This window comes from Lissotriton helveticus, chromosome 7 (assembly GCF_964261635.1).
Source record: "Lissotriton helveticus chromosome 7, aLisHel1.1, whole genome shotgun sequence".
NCBI lineage: Eukaryota > Metazoa > Chordata > Amphibia > Caudata > Salamandridae > Lissotriton > Lissotriton helveticus.
This window is the reverse complement of record NC_136068.1, coordinates 1,517,451,415-1,517,470,112: the sequence shown is the minus strand read 5'-3', so window position 1 is coordinate 1,517,470,112 and position 18,698 is coordinate 1,517,451,415. Positions and strand designations below refer to the sequence as shown.

General features: G+C 38.3%; 1 protein-coding gene across 1 annotated transcript in view; it reads left to right on the top strand.

Annotated features, from left to right (window-relative positions):
• The window catches only part of LOC144770442 (cytoplasmic phosphatidylinositol transfer protein 1-like), a 321,220-nt gene extending 307,967 nt beyond the window's left edge, over positions 1-13,253 (top strand). The window contains exons 9-10 of the mRNA XM_078654964.1: positions 8,898-8,984; positions 12,956-13,253. Of these exons, the coding sequence (XP_078511090.1) occupies positions 8,898-8,984; positions 12,956-13,110 (242 nt within the window). The 3' untranslated portion in view covers positions 13,111-13,253. The remainder of the gene's footprint in view (positions 1-8,897; positions 8,985-12,955) is intronic.
• The last annotated feature ends 5,445 nt before the right edge of the window (positions 13,254-18,698 follow it).

Sequence of the window (18,698 nt, the reverse complement as noted above, 5' to 3'; positions counted from 1 at the left end):
GCAGGTGACTAGCCGAACTCATGAGAACTGGTGAAATGGCCTTCAAGAGTTACAACAATGCAAACATTTTTCACCTGAGCAAGCTGAGATTGACATCTTGAGTGCCAAAACACAGAGCACCTCAAAATCAGAGCTGACAAGTCCTGTGGGCAACCTTTATATCGCTTACCCATAAATTGGGTTAACAAAGTACCTTGGCCATGGCATGGGGGCACCCCCCTGTAGTCACACACTATTTAAAATAAGGTCATGATCTATGTTAGTCACATGGGGCAACTTGTATGAAATAAGCATTTTGAGATTACCAAATAGCAATTTTTAGAAGAATCACTATCTGGTAATTGTAAAATGCTATGTATTTAAAGAATGGCCAAAGAGTTTGTGATTCCTTAATATTACTTTATAGCGATTCGGTAAATAGCGAAATGCTATTAGGTAATATTACTCCATTCGTTCCTATGGGGTGAAAGGCCCATATGTGTGAATGGTTTTGTATTAGTTAATTTGTGATTACCTAATTGGTAATCCCAAATTAGGTCATGCAAAGCCATAGATGCCTGGGGGCCTAAGGACCCCCGAAGCATCCCTCAAAAATTAAATGTGCACACGTAAAGTGCACACATGCCCTAAAGGCATGTGTGCCTACATGGCTCTTTGAAAAATGCAGTTTTGTGCATTTTTCAAAGTTTCTACATGGTTACCATCGACTTGAAGTCGATGGTAATTGCATTTCCCTAAATACACAGTTTGCATTTGGAAAATGGTTCATACATGTGCTGAAAGAATCGCAATTTGCCAGTCCCTATTTGTAGTCTCAATTTTAGGTAATTGCTATACTTTGTGATTATCTAACATTCTGACTTTAAATCATTTCATACATCATGAAAGGATATTTTGCATTTGCAAACGGCCGATATTACCTCATCGCACCGTTAACAAATGCAAAACACTTTGATAAATGTGGCCCAAAGTGACATATACATTGTTTCTTTTTTGTGGCCACATTAGGTCCTGACGAGTGTGGCATTTTAGACTTCGTTGCAAATTGTAAGGAAATGGTATTGGAGTGTGGTAATCCTGTTTTTTAGTACTAAACAAAGATGAATAATCAGACTATGACTGAATAATGATGAGCTGGAATTAGCTAGATTTGTCCCTCTTTACTTATAAATTAGTAATGTGGTATTCTACCCCGTTTATACAATGAAATCATTACTCACATGTGGTGTGTATTGTGCTCCGACAGAGACCTGTGATGTCCTATAGTCTGCCCTATATTCTCAAGATACATTGTTCATGTTAGTCTCTCTAATTACTTGCTGTATAAAAAGAAAACAGCGTAGACTCTTGCATAGAATTACTAATGTTAACAGGCAGATCTATTTGCTAATTTAAAGCATACTCATCCCTTTTCCTGAGGATCACAATGAAAATGTTGTTTGATCTTTGGAGGTTTTCATAGTTTCTGAACTACAGAGTATCCTAGGTGAGTGCCTCTGTCACTCCCAGTCTTGAGTGATAGCCCAAAACAAATAGTAAAATCTCCTAACGACAGTGGTAGCATCATCGCAGGCATCAGGGTAGACTACATTCCAACCAAGGAACCTATATACTAGAACCAGAATATAAGCATAAAATATATGGATGAAGTAAGTTTATTCATGGACAATAGGACTAAGAGGTGCAGGATGGGCAACCGTGGTAGCTTTGACATCTTTGATAACAATGTAAACTTGACATGCAACACACACAGCAGTCCTGTTGAGCAAGGTGCAAATGAATGGGTATGAACAGCATGATCATACTGATGTGGAAATACCACGATATAAACTGGTCAGATTGAGAGTAGAAGTGGGAGGAACTCACTGAGTTTCACTCCGCTGTATTGTACGGAGTTACATAAAAACTGTGCCAAAGTCTGCGGAGTTCCGCAAGCAGGTAGAATAAGCACGTCGCACTGCTCGCACTGATTTTTAGCTGCGGAGAGCTTGTTCTGCACTACAAAATCAGCATGAACAGCACCACACAGCGTGCCAGTAGGCACTGCTTCTTTGCTGCTGCTTGAGTAGATTTTCTACTCGAGCTGCAGCTTTCTCACCACAAACGGTCGCAACCGCACGCATTGAGAAATCCTAGCCAGGAGACACCAATTCTCGCTCACCATTTTACCGTTGGCGAGCTGCACATGAGAAAAAACTCAGCTACACTGCGTTTAGCTGAGTTTTATGTGAGCAAAACTCTGAGAACTCCGACGACAGAGCAGAATTTATCTCCCACCTCTAATTGGGAGCTGTAGCCTAAGGCTGACACACCATCTTGGGTAGATTGATGGGCAGCACACTTAGCAACAGCTACATTTAGGAATATCTGGAGACCATCAAGCAAACCTTTGACATTGGACCCATTTATGAGTAGGTTCCATGCAGATTTGAGAAACTCTTGCTGGCCCCAAAAAAGCCTATGGTCATGGGCAACACTAAACACAAACTTTGAATTGGTGAAAAAGGTTATAGTTTTCTGGATAGCAAAAATACAAGCATGTGTATGAGCTATCCGTTTCACCACTTCTGGAGAGTGAGCCTGCGGTAGACACTGACTTGTGTTAAGTGCAAACAGCATTGCAAGCAACCAACATCATTTCATTATTTCTGAGAAAAGAACCATCTGCATAATATACAAGATCACAATTAAGCAAAGGAGTGTCATTATGCTCAACACAGGGTTTGATAAAGTGGGCAGCGTTGAGAATATTGTCAAGTGTCTTTTTCATCACGAAACATGAGGATATTAAAGCTGGGATCAGCACAGTACACCAGGCCAGATTTACAACCCTTTTTTGCATCCGCAAACGGGAGTTCCTCCTGTTTGCGACCACAAAAAATGGTAAAGGCATGTACAAATGCTATTTTGCGAGTCACTGACTCGCAAAATAGTATTTGTGACTCCCTTCCCCTTTGTGAGTATGTGAGAACATATTTTTTAAGAGCAGGCAGTGGTCCCTGGGACCACTGCCTGCCGTTAAAAAAATTAAACAGAAAATTTAAATTTTTCTTTTTTAAATGCAGACCGTTTTCCTTTAAGGAAAACGGGCCGCATGTAAAAAAAAAAAGACTGATTTATTTAAAAGCAGTCCCAAACATGGTGGTCTGCCATCCCTGGGAGTGTTAGCCATTCCTAATGGGGTCGCAAATTGCGACAGCCTCATTAATATTCATGAGGCATGCAATTTGCGACCCCATTAGGAATCGCTAACAGTGTCTGAGACACTGTTATACATTCCAATTTGCGAGTCGCAAATGCGACGCAATTTGGAAGTCGCAAATTGGTGGGTTGTACATCTGGCCCATTATGCCAGGGTAATGTCAAAAGCAGAGAGCAACTAAAGTACATACGTTGACAATCTCTTCATGGAAAGATGCTGAGTTTTCGTCATTAATAACAGAGCAGCTACATTCCGAAGTACAGCAACAGTGATAGTTGACCAAAGTACAATATTTTCAGACTCTTCAATAAGATAAACAGATGCCACAAAAGGGCATAAACATGGAGTCACTCCTCAGAAGTAGATGAACAGTCAGTTTCATTTTATCACCATGATCCTCTCCACTCCAAGTGCAAAGCCCTATCTCTCATGGCAGTACTACATGAAGAGTTTAATGTTATCAGGTAAACACAGAGCAGGTGTGGATGGTGGTGTATTTCTCAGAGACACAAAGGCTCATTCACTTCTGTGGACCTTGGCAAAGGTACAGGAGTATATTATTTCACAAAATCATCAATGGTTTTTCATTGTTAGCTTACACCCAAACCCATTCTTTGCAGTGCGTACCTGAGAGATGATAACAGGTCAGGGCAGCTTAAGGAGAGCGATCCTCAGTCTGATGCCTCTCCCCAGCCGAGATGTTTGAAATTAAATATCATAAAAGAGTAAACAACATTGCAGTTTTTATCCAGAGGCTTTAGGCCCTTGTTTGTCTACTTTTCTAGGCAGATATATGGAGTCACATTTGCACTGGTCCAGAAATAGGAAACAATCAACAAATCACTATCATACTGGCCAGGTGCATTCCTTTTTCCACCTTGGGATGCACTAGGTATTGTAGTATGCAGAAAAGCTTTTTCTTTGGATTCAACCTGATTTTGATAAGGTTAGCAGTTAAATTACAATTTACATCACTAGCCTACCCGGAAGGACAGATTGTGGGCCATGGTTTGAGATTAAACATTCACAGTATTATGAACATTAGAAGCACATTCATTTTACATAACACCACTAAAACAGCATTTTCATTTTTCAATGGAACATCGAAACAAACACTAGAGCAGTTACAGCATTCTCCAGCACACACAGAATATGCCTGTAAGGATTTTTTATGTGCATATTTTTGTGATATGAAATGACACATTTCTACTGAATCCCTTTCGAGCAACGCAGCACAGCAAACTGTGGGGCAGATTTACAACTGCTGGCGCATATCTGCTACTCAGCAGGAATGCGCCAGTTGCGACACGCCAAACCACCCGTGAGTCACCACTGTTGCACCGCATTTACAGTGCGGTGCACCGTGGCGAACAGATGGATAGATGCGTGTCGCATCCCCCGGTGGAAAGCTGGCACATTGCTGGAGTTGCGTCGCAAGCACGACGCAGCTCCAGCAAGGCTCGGGGTGCCCCTATGCCTAGCATGCTGCGTCAATCCTTACGCCTGCTTCATGCTGGCGCAGGATTTTGACACAGATGCATCACATTGTAAATACCCCGCAGCAAGGCGCTGACTTTGCGCCGCCGCTGCGTCACTTTTGTGACAAAACGGCGGCACAAATGTGCCGTACGGGGCTAGTAAATCTGCCCCTGTGTTTCTTAATGGCGCAGCATAAAAGAATAGTAAATCTGGCCCTACGTTTGCAGAGACATTAGTTTAGATTCAGCAAAATCCTATTACACACTTGTACCACTAACAGCGACCAATACAAACAGTTCTGGTAAAGAAACTTGTACAAAAGCAACTTCTACCACTTTTGAATTTGGTTTTGAAGTGAGATGCGTTTTTACTTTACCTCTGACGGAACATGGAAAGTATATTCTTCCTTATCCACTGTCCCTTAGCAATTGAAACACCTCTCTGATCACAGTCTGTTAGGGCTTACAGACGGTCCAGGGCAGCTGACTCACTGTACATCTTTCAACCTGTTCATCCAATAGGGTCTGCAATAGTAAGGCCCTCATTATGAGTTATCTGGCTCATGGTGCCTGGCTGTGGCACGTTCTATTGCTTGGAGCTTCACTTTGTTTTGGAGTCTGAAAGCATTTATTGACAAAAGAAAAATTAACAAACTGTGCACCACAGGTTCAACTGACCAGAGGATCCCCTGAAATTTCCTAAATATTTTAAATACCTGTTTGAATTTAGGAATGAATGTAACTTTAATTGATTACAAAAATAATTCTGTACGTAACCTGTAGCAAGGGTAACTACATAATAAATAAATATAGCCATTTGACTCGTTTTTCATATAATATTTTACAAAATAATTTAATTTAATATATTTAATTAAAAAATAATTCAACAGTGCTGCAGCATTTTAAAAACCATTGCTCTGCATTTAAAATACATATATAAATATATGTACATTAATATTTAGTTTAAAAATGGTTTTAATATTTTGTGTTATGTTTAATAACATTTCAACTTTTCTTATGCTTTACTATGGGGAACTCTCAGCGCTGGTGGCACATATTTATGCCTACTTGTGAAAAGTTACTAGTACTAACTTCATACTTGTAAATTAGGCTCCAACCCCTGAAGTCAGAGTGTGGAAGCATATAAGTCTACATTTAGTAGTAAATGTCCACTTGTAGATAAAGAATAGCTAAAAGTAGGGAATTTACTATAAATAGTAGGAGTAAGTTTACACATGTAGATTCACTCGTGTAAATTTACCTTGAGCCGTACATCTCAACTGGTAGAGAGGCACATGAGAGAATCTCTGTAGATGCAGTAATCTAATTTCAACAACTGTTGTGAGCACGTGGATACAAAGTACTTTTTTCAGTACAATTTGCCAGCTATCTCTGTTCACTTGAGCAATCTCTGCTATTAGATCCTCAACAAGATTATTACATAAAGACCATTTTACGTACCTTTTCTGAAGAAAATAGTTAATGTTAGAGTATTTTGTTGGTCATAAATACTACCTACAGGATGAATAATCCATTAAAAAAATCCGGAGCTCACCTCAACCTGTAGTGGTTTTCCAGAGATGATTAGGCAGTTTGGACAGAAGTAATTTGTCCACCCATTCTAGGTTCTCGACCATGGGCACATTCATTTTGGAGGAACATAGAGTTGTCACTGGTTCATAGTATGTTAATCTACTAGATTAGAAATAGGGTCAGATTGTGCTGTGACCTACGGTCATTAACCTTGAGATGGAACAGTGTCTTGGCGCCAGCATTTTGAAGGCACTGCAGCTTGTCAGTCAGATAATTGAGGAAAATTACCATGTCAGGGCTGTACGGCCATCAGAGCCTGAGCTTGAGCCATGATCAAGAGCCACAGTGCATAGCAGGCAGTGGAAAAACAAGGTTGACACTGGTTAGTGGTAGAAAAGAGACCTTCTGAAACATAGCATGAGAACCTCTAGAACCCTGTGTGACAAACAGACGACAGGCTTAAGGGACAGAGACTTGCGAAACACATGGAAAAAAGCTGAGAGTTGAATCAACCTTCATCAAGCTGTATATAATGAATAATGGATATCATGATATACTTTTCAATTATTCACTGTACTTTACACAGCAATCTATTGTATCATTCTGGTAATTCAGCAAACAAAGTTTATTATCTTACTGATTAATGTATTGATGTCTTTTGTACAAGTAAGACCACAAATTCTGTTCTTTGTCATGCTTTTTTCTATTGCATATTGTTATCATTAAAAATGACAGTTTTTAGTGCGCCCAAAAAGAAGGAGAACCCTATAAGGTGATTACCTTCACTAATATGCAAAATGTGTGTAAATAGAGTAAAACAATAATATGCTGCAGATGAAGTCAATGTATGCATTCATTAATATGTCAAATGAAAAGGTACAAATACCTGACCCAGGTCAAAAATTACTTACACAAAAGATGGAAAAGGTGGGTATGAAATAATTTTTAAACACCAGCCGAATATTCTTAAAGTCACGTGGGAGATTGTACTCAGATTATTATACACCCCACTTTGAATGTCCTTCACAAGGGTGTGAACGCAGTTTTGGTCTAGGCCCTCCCTGGATTTCACACATGGATAGTAGCAGGGCACATATTGTTTCTGGGTATGTAGTCCAATTTCCCTTGGCACATTCTGTCAATGCATTTCGACTTCCTGTATATGTGAGGACTCCTCAGGACTCGGGCTGGTGTGAACTCTTTATGGTCCAGGCACGTTTGGCTCTGTTGTTGATTGGTGAATTGGACCTTAATAGTTGTAGAGTGCATTTGAAACCAGAAATTAGGGGCAGATGTATCAGCATCGAGATTTGCGAATCTCAAATAGCGATTTTTTAGAAATCGCTATTTGAGATTTGCAAATTGGTATGTATGTAGAAAATTGCATTTTTTTGCGATTTCTTAAAATTCCTTAATTGCGATTCGCAAATTGCGAATTGCAATTAAGGAATAATTTCCCATTCATTTCTATGGGCCAGGAGGCCCATAGGAATGAATGTGAAGTTATTCTCAATTTGCGATTCGCAATTTGAGAATCGCAAATTGAGAATAATTTCAAGGGTGCAAGGGTGTCATAATGATGCTCCCCTGAAATTCACATATGTGCGCATATGGCGCACATACATGCCCTAAGGGCATATATGTGTGCCACATGGCACCTTCACAAATGCAAAAAAGTGCTTTTGTGAAAGAAACCGCAAATTACCACCAACTTCAAGTTGGTGGTAATTTGCGATTTATTAATGAGAAATCGCACAACTTGGGTGCTTCTAACATTGCATTTAAGGAATCGCAAAATTTGTGATTCCTTAAATGCAATCTCAAAATAAGGAATCTCAAATTGGCGATTTCTTATTTTGCACTCAATTTTACTACATACATACCATTTAGCGAAAATGAGTTCGCAAACGCCGATTTTCGGCGTTTGCGAACCCATTTAAGCTTCATACATCTGCCCCCAGGTGGCTTAGTTATTTCCTTAGAGTCAAGTCAAGTCAAGTTACTGACACTTTTTGTAAAACTGTGTCTGAGGATGGGGTCAAGCGGCAAGGAAGTGTGCAAAGCAAATGGAAAAGCATGAAAAGATGTTATGTGCTATTTATTATATTGCTGCTTATCTAGGTGCAGCCTGTACATTGGTATTGCAATATATTTGAAATGTATTTATAATGTCCACATGGAAATATGTAACGAAATACACAATCTAATAAATGTTAGGGACAGGGGGATTTGGACAGGTAAATGAGAGGTGTTTTTAATGTGAAGATTTGTTTTTAATGTCTGCCTTCTTTTTAATACACTGTCAAAGAATTTTAAAAAAGCAAACCCAAGAAAATATTCTACTTTGACAACTTATAAGGTTTGAGGTGCCATGGTAAGTTGTGAGTTCAACATCCTTAGATTGTTGACCTCGTATATTTAGGCTGTATTCTCATTGATTGCTGATGGTCAGAGTATTCACTAGGGAGTTTATGTGATTTTTGCTTAGGATAGGATTTTGATTCTGCATCAGATCAATGCATTTGTTTCTGGGCAAATGTGAAGAGAGTGGTCCCAATGCAATAGCTTGTGCTCTCAAATGCACTGCAGTTCATACCAACATATGTGGCATCTTGTGCACTCTCAGTGTCCTTAGGACTAGAATGTGGTGTTTAATTGAGGTCCATCTTTTTTGTTGGTTTCAGGCATGTCCTTGGAAGACGTGCGGAGGTTTGAGATGCTACTTCAAGAGGAAACAAACAACAAAGTCAAGTCTCAGAAAACACCTGCAGGTGAAATAAGATGATCCAGAACTGGGAAGGAGTGAAGACAATACAAGTGGGTGTGAGGACAGGAAGAGAAGGTGGTGGTGGTGGTGGAGATGTCTATCAAACAGATGAGGCAGGAGGCAATAAGACTAATCAAGGAAGGAAGGAACGGTTGAAATCAAGTGATGTAACAATGGTGTAAAGAACATGGGTATCAAGAAAGGCCAATGGAAAAGAAAAGAGGGGGAAGTTAGATGTGACTGGTATGAACTGCCATAGGACTACTCCAAGGTGTTTATGAAATTTGTGATCTGCTCATAAGTAATGCTCAGAAACCATGATCTCACCCACTGACCCATAACTCCATACTTTACCAATCGTTCATGAAAAAAAAGAATCACAAATGACACAGTCCGTTCATGATTACAACCACCCTATATTTTTGAATAAACAGGTCTATCATATTGTAGCTTTCCATCATTTAAGGAATACCATAAAAAGCCCATGAGCTAATTAATGCTCCATTGGATTTTGATTTTCACAATCACTTATTAAAAATCATCAAAAACTCATACAGTTTCACAACTTCTTAACCACTTCAACATATCAGTGAGACTTAACAAGGTCATTAGAAACAGGTAACAGAAACCTTCAAGTAAGGACTGCTATAATATCCACCCATGAATGCCATACACGAAGTATTGAACGCTCCAGAAATCCATGCATTCATGTATTGACCCAAAAATGAATTTCATCACAAGATTTTCCTACTCGCCAAAATATCCAGTATGCTACTATTAGTGTAGCATTCTTAGCTCATTATCTAACACGCACCTGATAACTCTTAATGTTTTTTCCAATCAAGCTCCCAGCAACTATTTATGTTCTACATTAGCTCAAGAATTCCCTATTATTCACACTACTCAAGGGCTAGCTTGATTCAGCTCAATAAACCATCTTTACCAGCTCAAGTACCGAGAGAATGCCAATATGTCATAGCACATCACACAATGTTTTCCAATAAATTCACAAATCTTGACAGCAGCTCATGAAATTTTGTGCTTTATATTTGCTAATATCTCTCTGGTCACCTCATTAATTCTACATCTACTGTATTATATGATACCTACCCCTCAAGAACTCAATAATCCCACCACCAGCACAGACTTTTCTCTGAATGGCTCTTAATTTCTCTCACCAGCTTAAAAGGAATCTCCTGCCAGTGAATACCAAAAGCAGACATAAAAAGAAGCTCCAGCTGCTCATGCATTTTTCACTATTTTAGAATCTCATTCATCAGCCCAAACATAACTCATTACATCCAAGAGAAAGTCTTACTATCAAATAGTCTAACATCTGTCCATGAGCATCTTATCACCTCATAGACTCTTGATTGCCCCTATCACCCTCACCCTATGACATATTTTGCCACCTAAAAGATCCCACACAATGTCAGATGCCCATATCAGCTCTTGCTTATGTACAGCAGTACATAATCTCTAATTCCCCTTCTGTTCGTTAAGGTAATCAATCTCTTTATATGTTACCTGTTCATAAGCTCCACGGTCTACTTATGAAATGTTCATCATCCAGGGTTATCCTGAAAAACCACAAACCACAAAACCTGGTTACTAGAGAACACTATTCTTCTTTAAGATAACCAGGGCAGTCTGAAACTAACTCTGCCCAGAAAAACTGGCTTTTTGCCAGAATGCCAATCGTATCTCATTCACAGTGCTCACAATTTTAAATTGTTTGTCAAAACACCAAAGGAAACTGCAGAGAGGTAAAAAGAAAGGTGTGAAAGGTCAGAAATGTACCTCACGTAAGCATCACCAAGGGATCTGCTGGTTGATACTCACCAGTTTGAGATAGGACTGTCATTCTGGCGAAGCCAGCTTTTCTGGGCAGAGTTAGTTTCAGACTGCCCCGGTTATCTTAAAGAAGAATAGTGTTCCCTAGTAACCAGGTCTTGTGTTTTGTGGTTCCATGAATGGTAGGCAACCTGGCTACTTTCCCTCTTTTGCTCCTTTTTGTTTGCTTATCCTGAAAAACGCCATATCACATCATCACTCTGTCTGGCCCCTCACAACAGAAATGTCTGAAAACCAACTTTCTCACTCTTTGCAAATTTACTGCTTAAATGTAAGAAATGTCAATAACCAACAGCATGATTCTCCTAGAAGCTGCTTCTACATAGAGTATGGCCGTCCTGTGGGTGAAGAATGCTTGTACATTCAGATTGCTATGATTGAAACCTTTTCTAAGGGACTTCTTGAACAGAAGAGGGCAATAAAGATGTAGCAACAAGTCCCTCTGTAACAGTGTAGTCCCACCTGTGCATCTCCCTTTGCCTCTTTGGTGAACCTCTGTTGAATTTAACCAGAGAAAGATCAGCATCTCCAAAATGGCCATGTGTTGCCACAATATAAAACCTATATTTGTGGCATACATACACGATTCCAACACTGTCAGTAATGTTACAAAAAGGCTTGTGAAAAATATTACATTTAGAAAAAGAACTGCAAAGCAGTCGTAAGGATCAAAAGATCTTCTACACACTCTGATCACCAACAGGAACACAATGTAGACTTATTGCCAGTAGTAAAATGGCCAATTATTGTGAACAGAGTGACAACCTTTCTTTCTTTAAAGGAGAGGGTAAGGCATACTTCCAGGCTGGTCTTACCAGTAGAGAACAGTGGGATTTTGAGATCCCCTATTGACTATATGTATGTGCATTTTAATCTTTCTCGCTCATAAATGTCAATCCGACCCAATAGAATCTACTAAGGTACTTCCTCTGGGTTCAAACCCCCCTTTTAACATTTTAATAGTATAAGGTGTAGAATGATGCAATTTACTTTTTGACTATTTGACTCCGATATGGGATGTCATTCTTAGACGTGGGTGAGAAGGCATGAATGAATGATGGATGCTGAGGTGCTGGCATAAATGTTACCCATGAAATGAAATTGAGGGCCAAGCAGGCCAACAAAAAGAGACACCTTAACTAGCAAAGTATATCACCAAATGTAAGTACCTACTCACAAAGAAGTCACTCTGTGGAACTGCCAAAGATCCATATGGTATTGTATGGTAGTTTTTAGTGCAATCAGTTTGTGGACTCTTTAACCTTTGGTAGTTCAGCTGTGTCAGAACTGTAAAGTGATAGCAAGATTCATAACTAGGGGAGGGCAGGATTCTAATTCCACTGGGGAACTGGAGGAATTTGGACCTTCGCATTACTCTTGTACCACGGAATATTTGATTAAATTCTGCCACACCACCGACGGAATTAATCTGCAGTGGTTTTTAATTTAACAGGGCTGGACGAGGGAGCAGTCCCTCTGTGTTTAACAACCGCAGCAGATAAAGTTTAATCTGGATTGGTTTTTAAATCTAGCGGGACTGCTCCTTCCTCCACCCCTATTTAAACCACTTCACAGCAGGGCATACCCCTCAGCGACCTTACATACTTATGTAAGGGTGCTGAGTAGTATTCACTACAGTGCATACCCCTCGGTGCCCTTACATTTAAGTATGTAAGGATGCTGAGTGGTATATACTGGAGTGGATATCGCTTGGTGCCCTTACGTGCTCATGTAAGGGCACCGAGGGTGGTACCCCCCGGCACCCTGACATCATTATGTAAGGACACCAAGGGGTCTGCACTGCAGTACATAGTCTTTGCTGCCCTTACATAAGTACATAAGGATAATATGTGGTATGCACTGAAGTGGATAACCCTTTGTGCCCTTACATACTTATGTAAGGGCACCGAGGGGTATGCACTGCATATTGTGATGCACACTCTGGCCCCTCACGGAATTTACCTGAATCTTGCAGAATTTTAATGTAATCCTGCACAATGAAACTTCACCCCCCTTATTCACAACACAACTCAGCTAACATCCAAGCACAGGGAGACAGATTATTTTCAAGCAAACCTGTACTACTCTAATAGTAAATATTTTATAATCTTTCACCCACAGATGACACAATTTCTACACAACCTATCGGTGGAGGAAGACATTCTATTAACCGCTCAACCTCTTGGAACAGCGGCAGCGATGTCCATGCTTTTCCAGACACCACTGACTCCCAAGAGCCGAAGCCCCGGACTCGCTTGCCCTCCGCTCCAGAATAACATTTAGCCATCTTGCAGGAGCTGTTCGCTCAGCCACCCATTTCTGGACCAACATGCTAACAGCATGCCCTCATTTGTTGTTTTCTGCTGGCAGTACTGCAGTCTTTCAGCTGAGAACGTTTGCAGACTTGAGAGGCTGTGATGGTTATATTCATCTGGATCTTAACGGCACTGACTTACCTTCATGAAGGGAATGTGTAATTGGGAGATGGTAATATTATCCCATTGTTAGAAGTGGGAATATAGGTAGTTAAAGCTAGACAATCATTGTTCTAAACGTTACAAAGGAGAGAAAAGGTTACATTATTGATTTTACAAGTTCAGAAATCTCCTTTGGAGAGACATTCTCTGTGGACCTTGGCATTTCTTGGGAAAGTGTGACATTAGTTTTATCCCTGTACAACAAGAAACTATGCAGGAATCTCTTTATTGTGATTAAGTGTAGTACAGAATTGTTTCACCCGGTTTATTATGGAAGTTAGTTTGAGGGACTTCTCCAAAAACATATAAACCTTTCCTTATTGAGTCAATGCCATTTAAATATTATACATTTTTATAAAGAGTACATCAGTATATTAGCAATCTTGTTTTTCCATCCAAATAAGGTTTATGAATTGTGATTTTTCTTTTTTTTTACAAGTGAGATTTCAAGAGCAAAACCTAGAAAATTATTGTTACAAAGAAGAGAAAAGGTTGCACACCTTTTTTCTTACAACGTAAGAAATCACTTTTGTGTAGAATATCATTGGGGCTTTGGAATGGAAAATGTGTCAATGTTTTATATTCCTGAATAAGAAAAATGCTTTGAGAATGTCTTTGTAGATCTTAAGGTTGGTGACCCTGGATGGGGGTCCAGGGCACTATTGTGTGCAATTTTGCAGCAGTGCTTTCAAAAGTTTAGATATGTTTTCTCATTGAAAAGAGACTGAAAAGCCACATAACGTTTTTGAATTCTTAATCAGAGTAACATGGTAAGTTCGAAAGCCATTTTTATTTCCTAAATATGTCTTGATATGAGGCATTTGGCATGATCTACTATCCCCCAGGAATACATCTATATGTTAAAGAGCCAAGCAGTGATGTTTTATCAGTGGTTACGTATTAGCTATACATTACATCTGCGCTGCACTTAGGATCCTTCATAATGCACTGCAAGTCTTAGATGTATCATTCATTGTGAACAAGTTCTCATTAGGTGACCTTCTCCTGTCCAGCTTTAAGTCCTTTCTGACCATAAAACTGATATTTGTATTGACTTACATTTATAAATAAGAAAACTGACATTTTTACAGCCATGTAGGAAAGTTGGAATGTTGAGACCATCCTTCAGAACTAAAATGTACACTTTGAAAAGTTGACTCGTGAAAGAATTGTGCTGTGGGTTTGTTAGCACAATGCCTCTTTATAAATTGCATTCTAGTTGGCAGGAAGGCATTGATACTTAATCCACTTGTCTTTTAGTTTTAAAGGACGTATGGTTATCAAAAAGGAATTATACTTATTTTTACAAAGTCAGAATTTGATGCAACTACTCTTCTCTGAAATATTGGGGACTATTAGTACTTTCAACTTGTATTCATCTTTCTACAATTTCATTCTTGGAAATCCTATGATTAATTGTTTATCAACTCTGTTCTTTGCAGCAGTGGCGATTATAATTACCTCTCTGACAGATTATTGTCAAATATGAAAGTTTCGTAGATAGCATTTATGAAGCCACAATGAAGCCTCAATTACAGGTCTAGATATCTATCTGAACTGAGAATATATACGGTAGTGATTAACTAAATAAGATTATATAAATGTGCTACTGTATGTGCTAATCATGACAAAAAGTCAACATACGCTTTGTTTTGCCTTTTCTGCTTCTTTTCACAGAGTTTGGTTTATTAGTGACAATTTTATTTTTGCCTTACATAATTGCTCTTGCTCTACATCTACAAGTGAGGGAGAGGACAATGGAGAGATAAGTGATTTGCTAAAATAGGAAGGATTACTTTGACCCAATATTAAGTAAAGCAGTACTTAGGTTTAATACTTTGTTGATACTGGACCAGAGAGTCAACATGTTCCAATCAAATAGGCACCCAAAGGTTTTCTTCAAGATGGAACTTATTTTATTCAGTATGCTACATGTCTTCTTTGATGTCAAATTTGTTATGGCAGATACTGAGCTTTTCTTATTGAATCTTGGCATTAAACACAAAGCAATTGAGACTAGAATTTTTTTACATAATCAGCAATTATAAAGCATTAAATAACTTCTTGTCCTTCATCATTACTCTGCTTCTACCCACTGAGATATCATATGTAGGTACTCCGGTCCTTGCTTTGGAGTATTGTATAACTGTATATTCTCAAATAAGTGATGTAGCTTCTTATTAAATCATTTTCGCTATAGAAATATTTAAATAAATAGGCATAAACAATTGATACTTCTAAAGACACCATGTGAGTAAAAAAAATATAATAGGGCAGGACCTTTCTACACTCCACAGAGACTAGTGTTTTCACATTAATTTGTTAATATTTTGTGATCATAGACACATTTTGTCTTCATTTGCCCCAGATCTCTTAACTGCCAAAACTAGGATTACCAAGTAACTGCCTAAATGAGAATATTACATTGTTATATTAAAAAAAGATGACATAGTTCAAAATGGAAATACATTCTTTAATGGAGTCTGTAATGCATAGCAGCCTGCTTCTTATTTTTAAAAAGAGGCTGATATCCCTTCAGTTTGAAGAAACTGCTCCTTTCTTTAAATGGCTATGCCATAGAATTCTCTGGTTCAAAAGAAGCTGTCAATTTAACTACAGGTAATTAGAGTCTGAGGGTAAAGTTTACTTTACTCTTCTGGCTTGCTTTCTTCTGAACCTCCTGCCCATGGGAACTGCAATGCAGGATATTGTACCAAGCCCCTATTACTGAATGGACTATAACTGTCCTATATTACTCTGTTACACATATTAGCATTCTGACGTAACTAAAAGGTGGCACATTACACTCTACAAAACCCCTGATTAAATACATTAATAAAGGCTATATTATTTTAGTATTATTTCTGGTGGACAACTGAGAGGTAGATTTTATAGTATGTGCTTCATGATCAATTATAAACAGTTTTTGTAGAATATGAATGTTAACAGCAAACATGAACGATAGATGTGGGCTGCCAAAAGAGGATATAAAATATATTTTATAGTGTTTTTGAAGTCCTATCTTATCTATGTCATCAGAGCGTTCGAATGACCAATAAGGAATGTCAACTCTAATGAGAATTTGAAAAAGCCAACATACAGCATTAATGTGTGATTTTGAGAATTGCAACTAAACAGCAGAATACAATTTGGAATGTTAACCTGTTTATAATAGGATACTTTAAGAGGATTGACAGCATTTTTATGTATGAAATGAGGTTTTTGCAAAGCAGAATCACAGAGTAAAAGTGACATTTACCATTTTATAAAAAAATTGTAATGATTTTTGGGATGTTGGAAAGATCGTTATATTGTGAGTTTTTGTATGCTGCCGGAGCATTGACGGTAATATTTGAACTGCAAGTTAGCACACTAAACATTTGCACATTTTATTACTGCATTACAATGAAACAGAAAACTTTAGTGTAGAACCGTACACAGAGTGTTTACATTGGCTTGTATAACATTTAATGGACATTACAACAAATTGACAAGAACTTTAAGATTTTGTTTTAGGAGGGCATTTTGTATAAAATGTATTTAATGTTTAAGATTTCCACTTTAAACTTTAAGATCGCATTTGAAATTGCTTCCAAAAACAATTACTTGATAGTAACTAACATTTTCTTTGAGTAAGACATTCAGATGTAATTTCCATTTGGAACATGTAATACAAATGCAAAGGATTTCCAAAATGTTTTGACACATAAAAATCAGATTTTTAAACCCCTCTCTGAAAATCAATCGGAGTTCTTTGAGATATTTAACAATGTGTACCATTTGTAAAATAACCGAATGGATAATGGAATTTGGGAACAGTTGATTTCCTTTGGCAGACTTTTGTAGCCCTCCACATAATGTTCTAAATCAGAGCATATTACCCTAGATGTAGCTGATTAATAGAACAATATATCAATGAATCTGAGAAGTACATTTCTATTTTAGCATTGATCATTTAAAATCACCATGACATTAGGTGCTGGAGTGGTATATTAGATGTCTATATATATATATATATATATATATATATATATATACAACACATTTGGATACATTTTGAATATGGTAATCAGGTGCTCAACTCGGGTGCCGTAACCTGAGCAGCTATGATTTGTCAACAGCAGCGGGATCTGCGTAAATGACATTATGTATTGTGAATCACCCACATGGGCATGATTTGTAAATAGATTATGAACTAGTTCATTATGGCCCATGGGGGAATTATTGTTTCATAGAGATTAGCTGATACACCTGAGCACAATAATTCCCATTTCTATTAAACAGCATTATATTGCATGGGTTGCAAGGAATCATGGGAAATGGAGTACGGCCACATCAATGCTATTGGGCTTGATATTTGAACTTTGCCTCAAGTTGATATGCATGTTATGACAGCTATGTATTAACAATTATAATGAAAGATTGCAAAGGCTGGCTCTCAAAAGTATATGAAATCGATGTACCACATTACATGACGGATAGTCTGTTTTCAGTATTTATACATTGAATGTCACATGATGTTATTTTTTGTATATCTTTATTGAATGGTAATATGCCGTACTCGTGAACAAGCGGCTGTTGCTGCGAAACGCGTTGGGTCGTTTGTGCCATTAAACTCACTACGGAAGCATTTTGGGCCTCAGCTTGTTGTCTGTCTGAAGTAAGGGACGACTATTTGTTGGATATATATATATATACACATACATACACACATACAATATATACATACATATTTGGCAATCCCAAAAAGTAATAGACATCTAATATACCAACCTGTGTGATCAAGACCACCTTGGGTCGAAATGCGTCACGGGGGTTTATGAAGGTTAATAAACCCCGTTGTCTTTGATTGAAGTTTTTGAGTCTTTGTCCTGAGAGCGCGTCATTATTGGAACTTTACATTGGATTTGATTGCCGGTCTTCTCTGCCGCTGACTGTGAAACACCCCATGGGCACTCGTTTCCAGAAGGAATCTTTTTTCGTGGATATATACATAGATTTATATCTCTATATATATATATATATATATATATATATATATATATATATATATATATATACACACAAATATATATATAATTTGTCCTGTGTAGAATGGTACTCAATAAATGCATGTTTTACAAGAGGCATTACAATGTGTATAAATCACATTTATCAAATTTTAGCAAGAGCACAAGCCATATCAGGTTCTATGGTTGGAGACTTGGTGAATGGCTAAGGCCTTATCAAAGCAACAGTCGTGAAGTCCAGCTCTTCATAGTGCTGAAAACCCTTTCAGCTTATTTCCTTAAGTTTGTGGCAAAGCACCCAGTGTTTGAGAAGATCTCTTTCAGAGGAGAAGCCAAACGGAACAGCTGCAGCCACTTGAAAAAGACCGTGTTTCACAG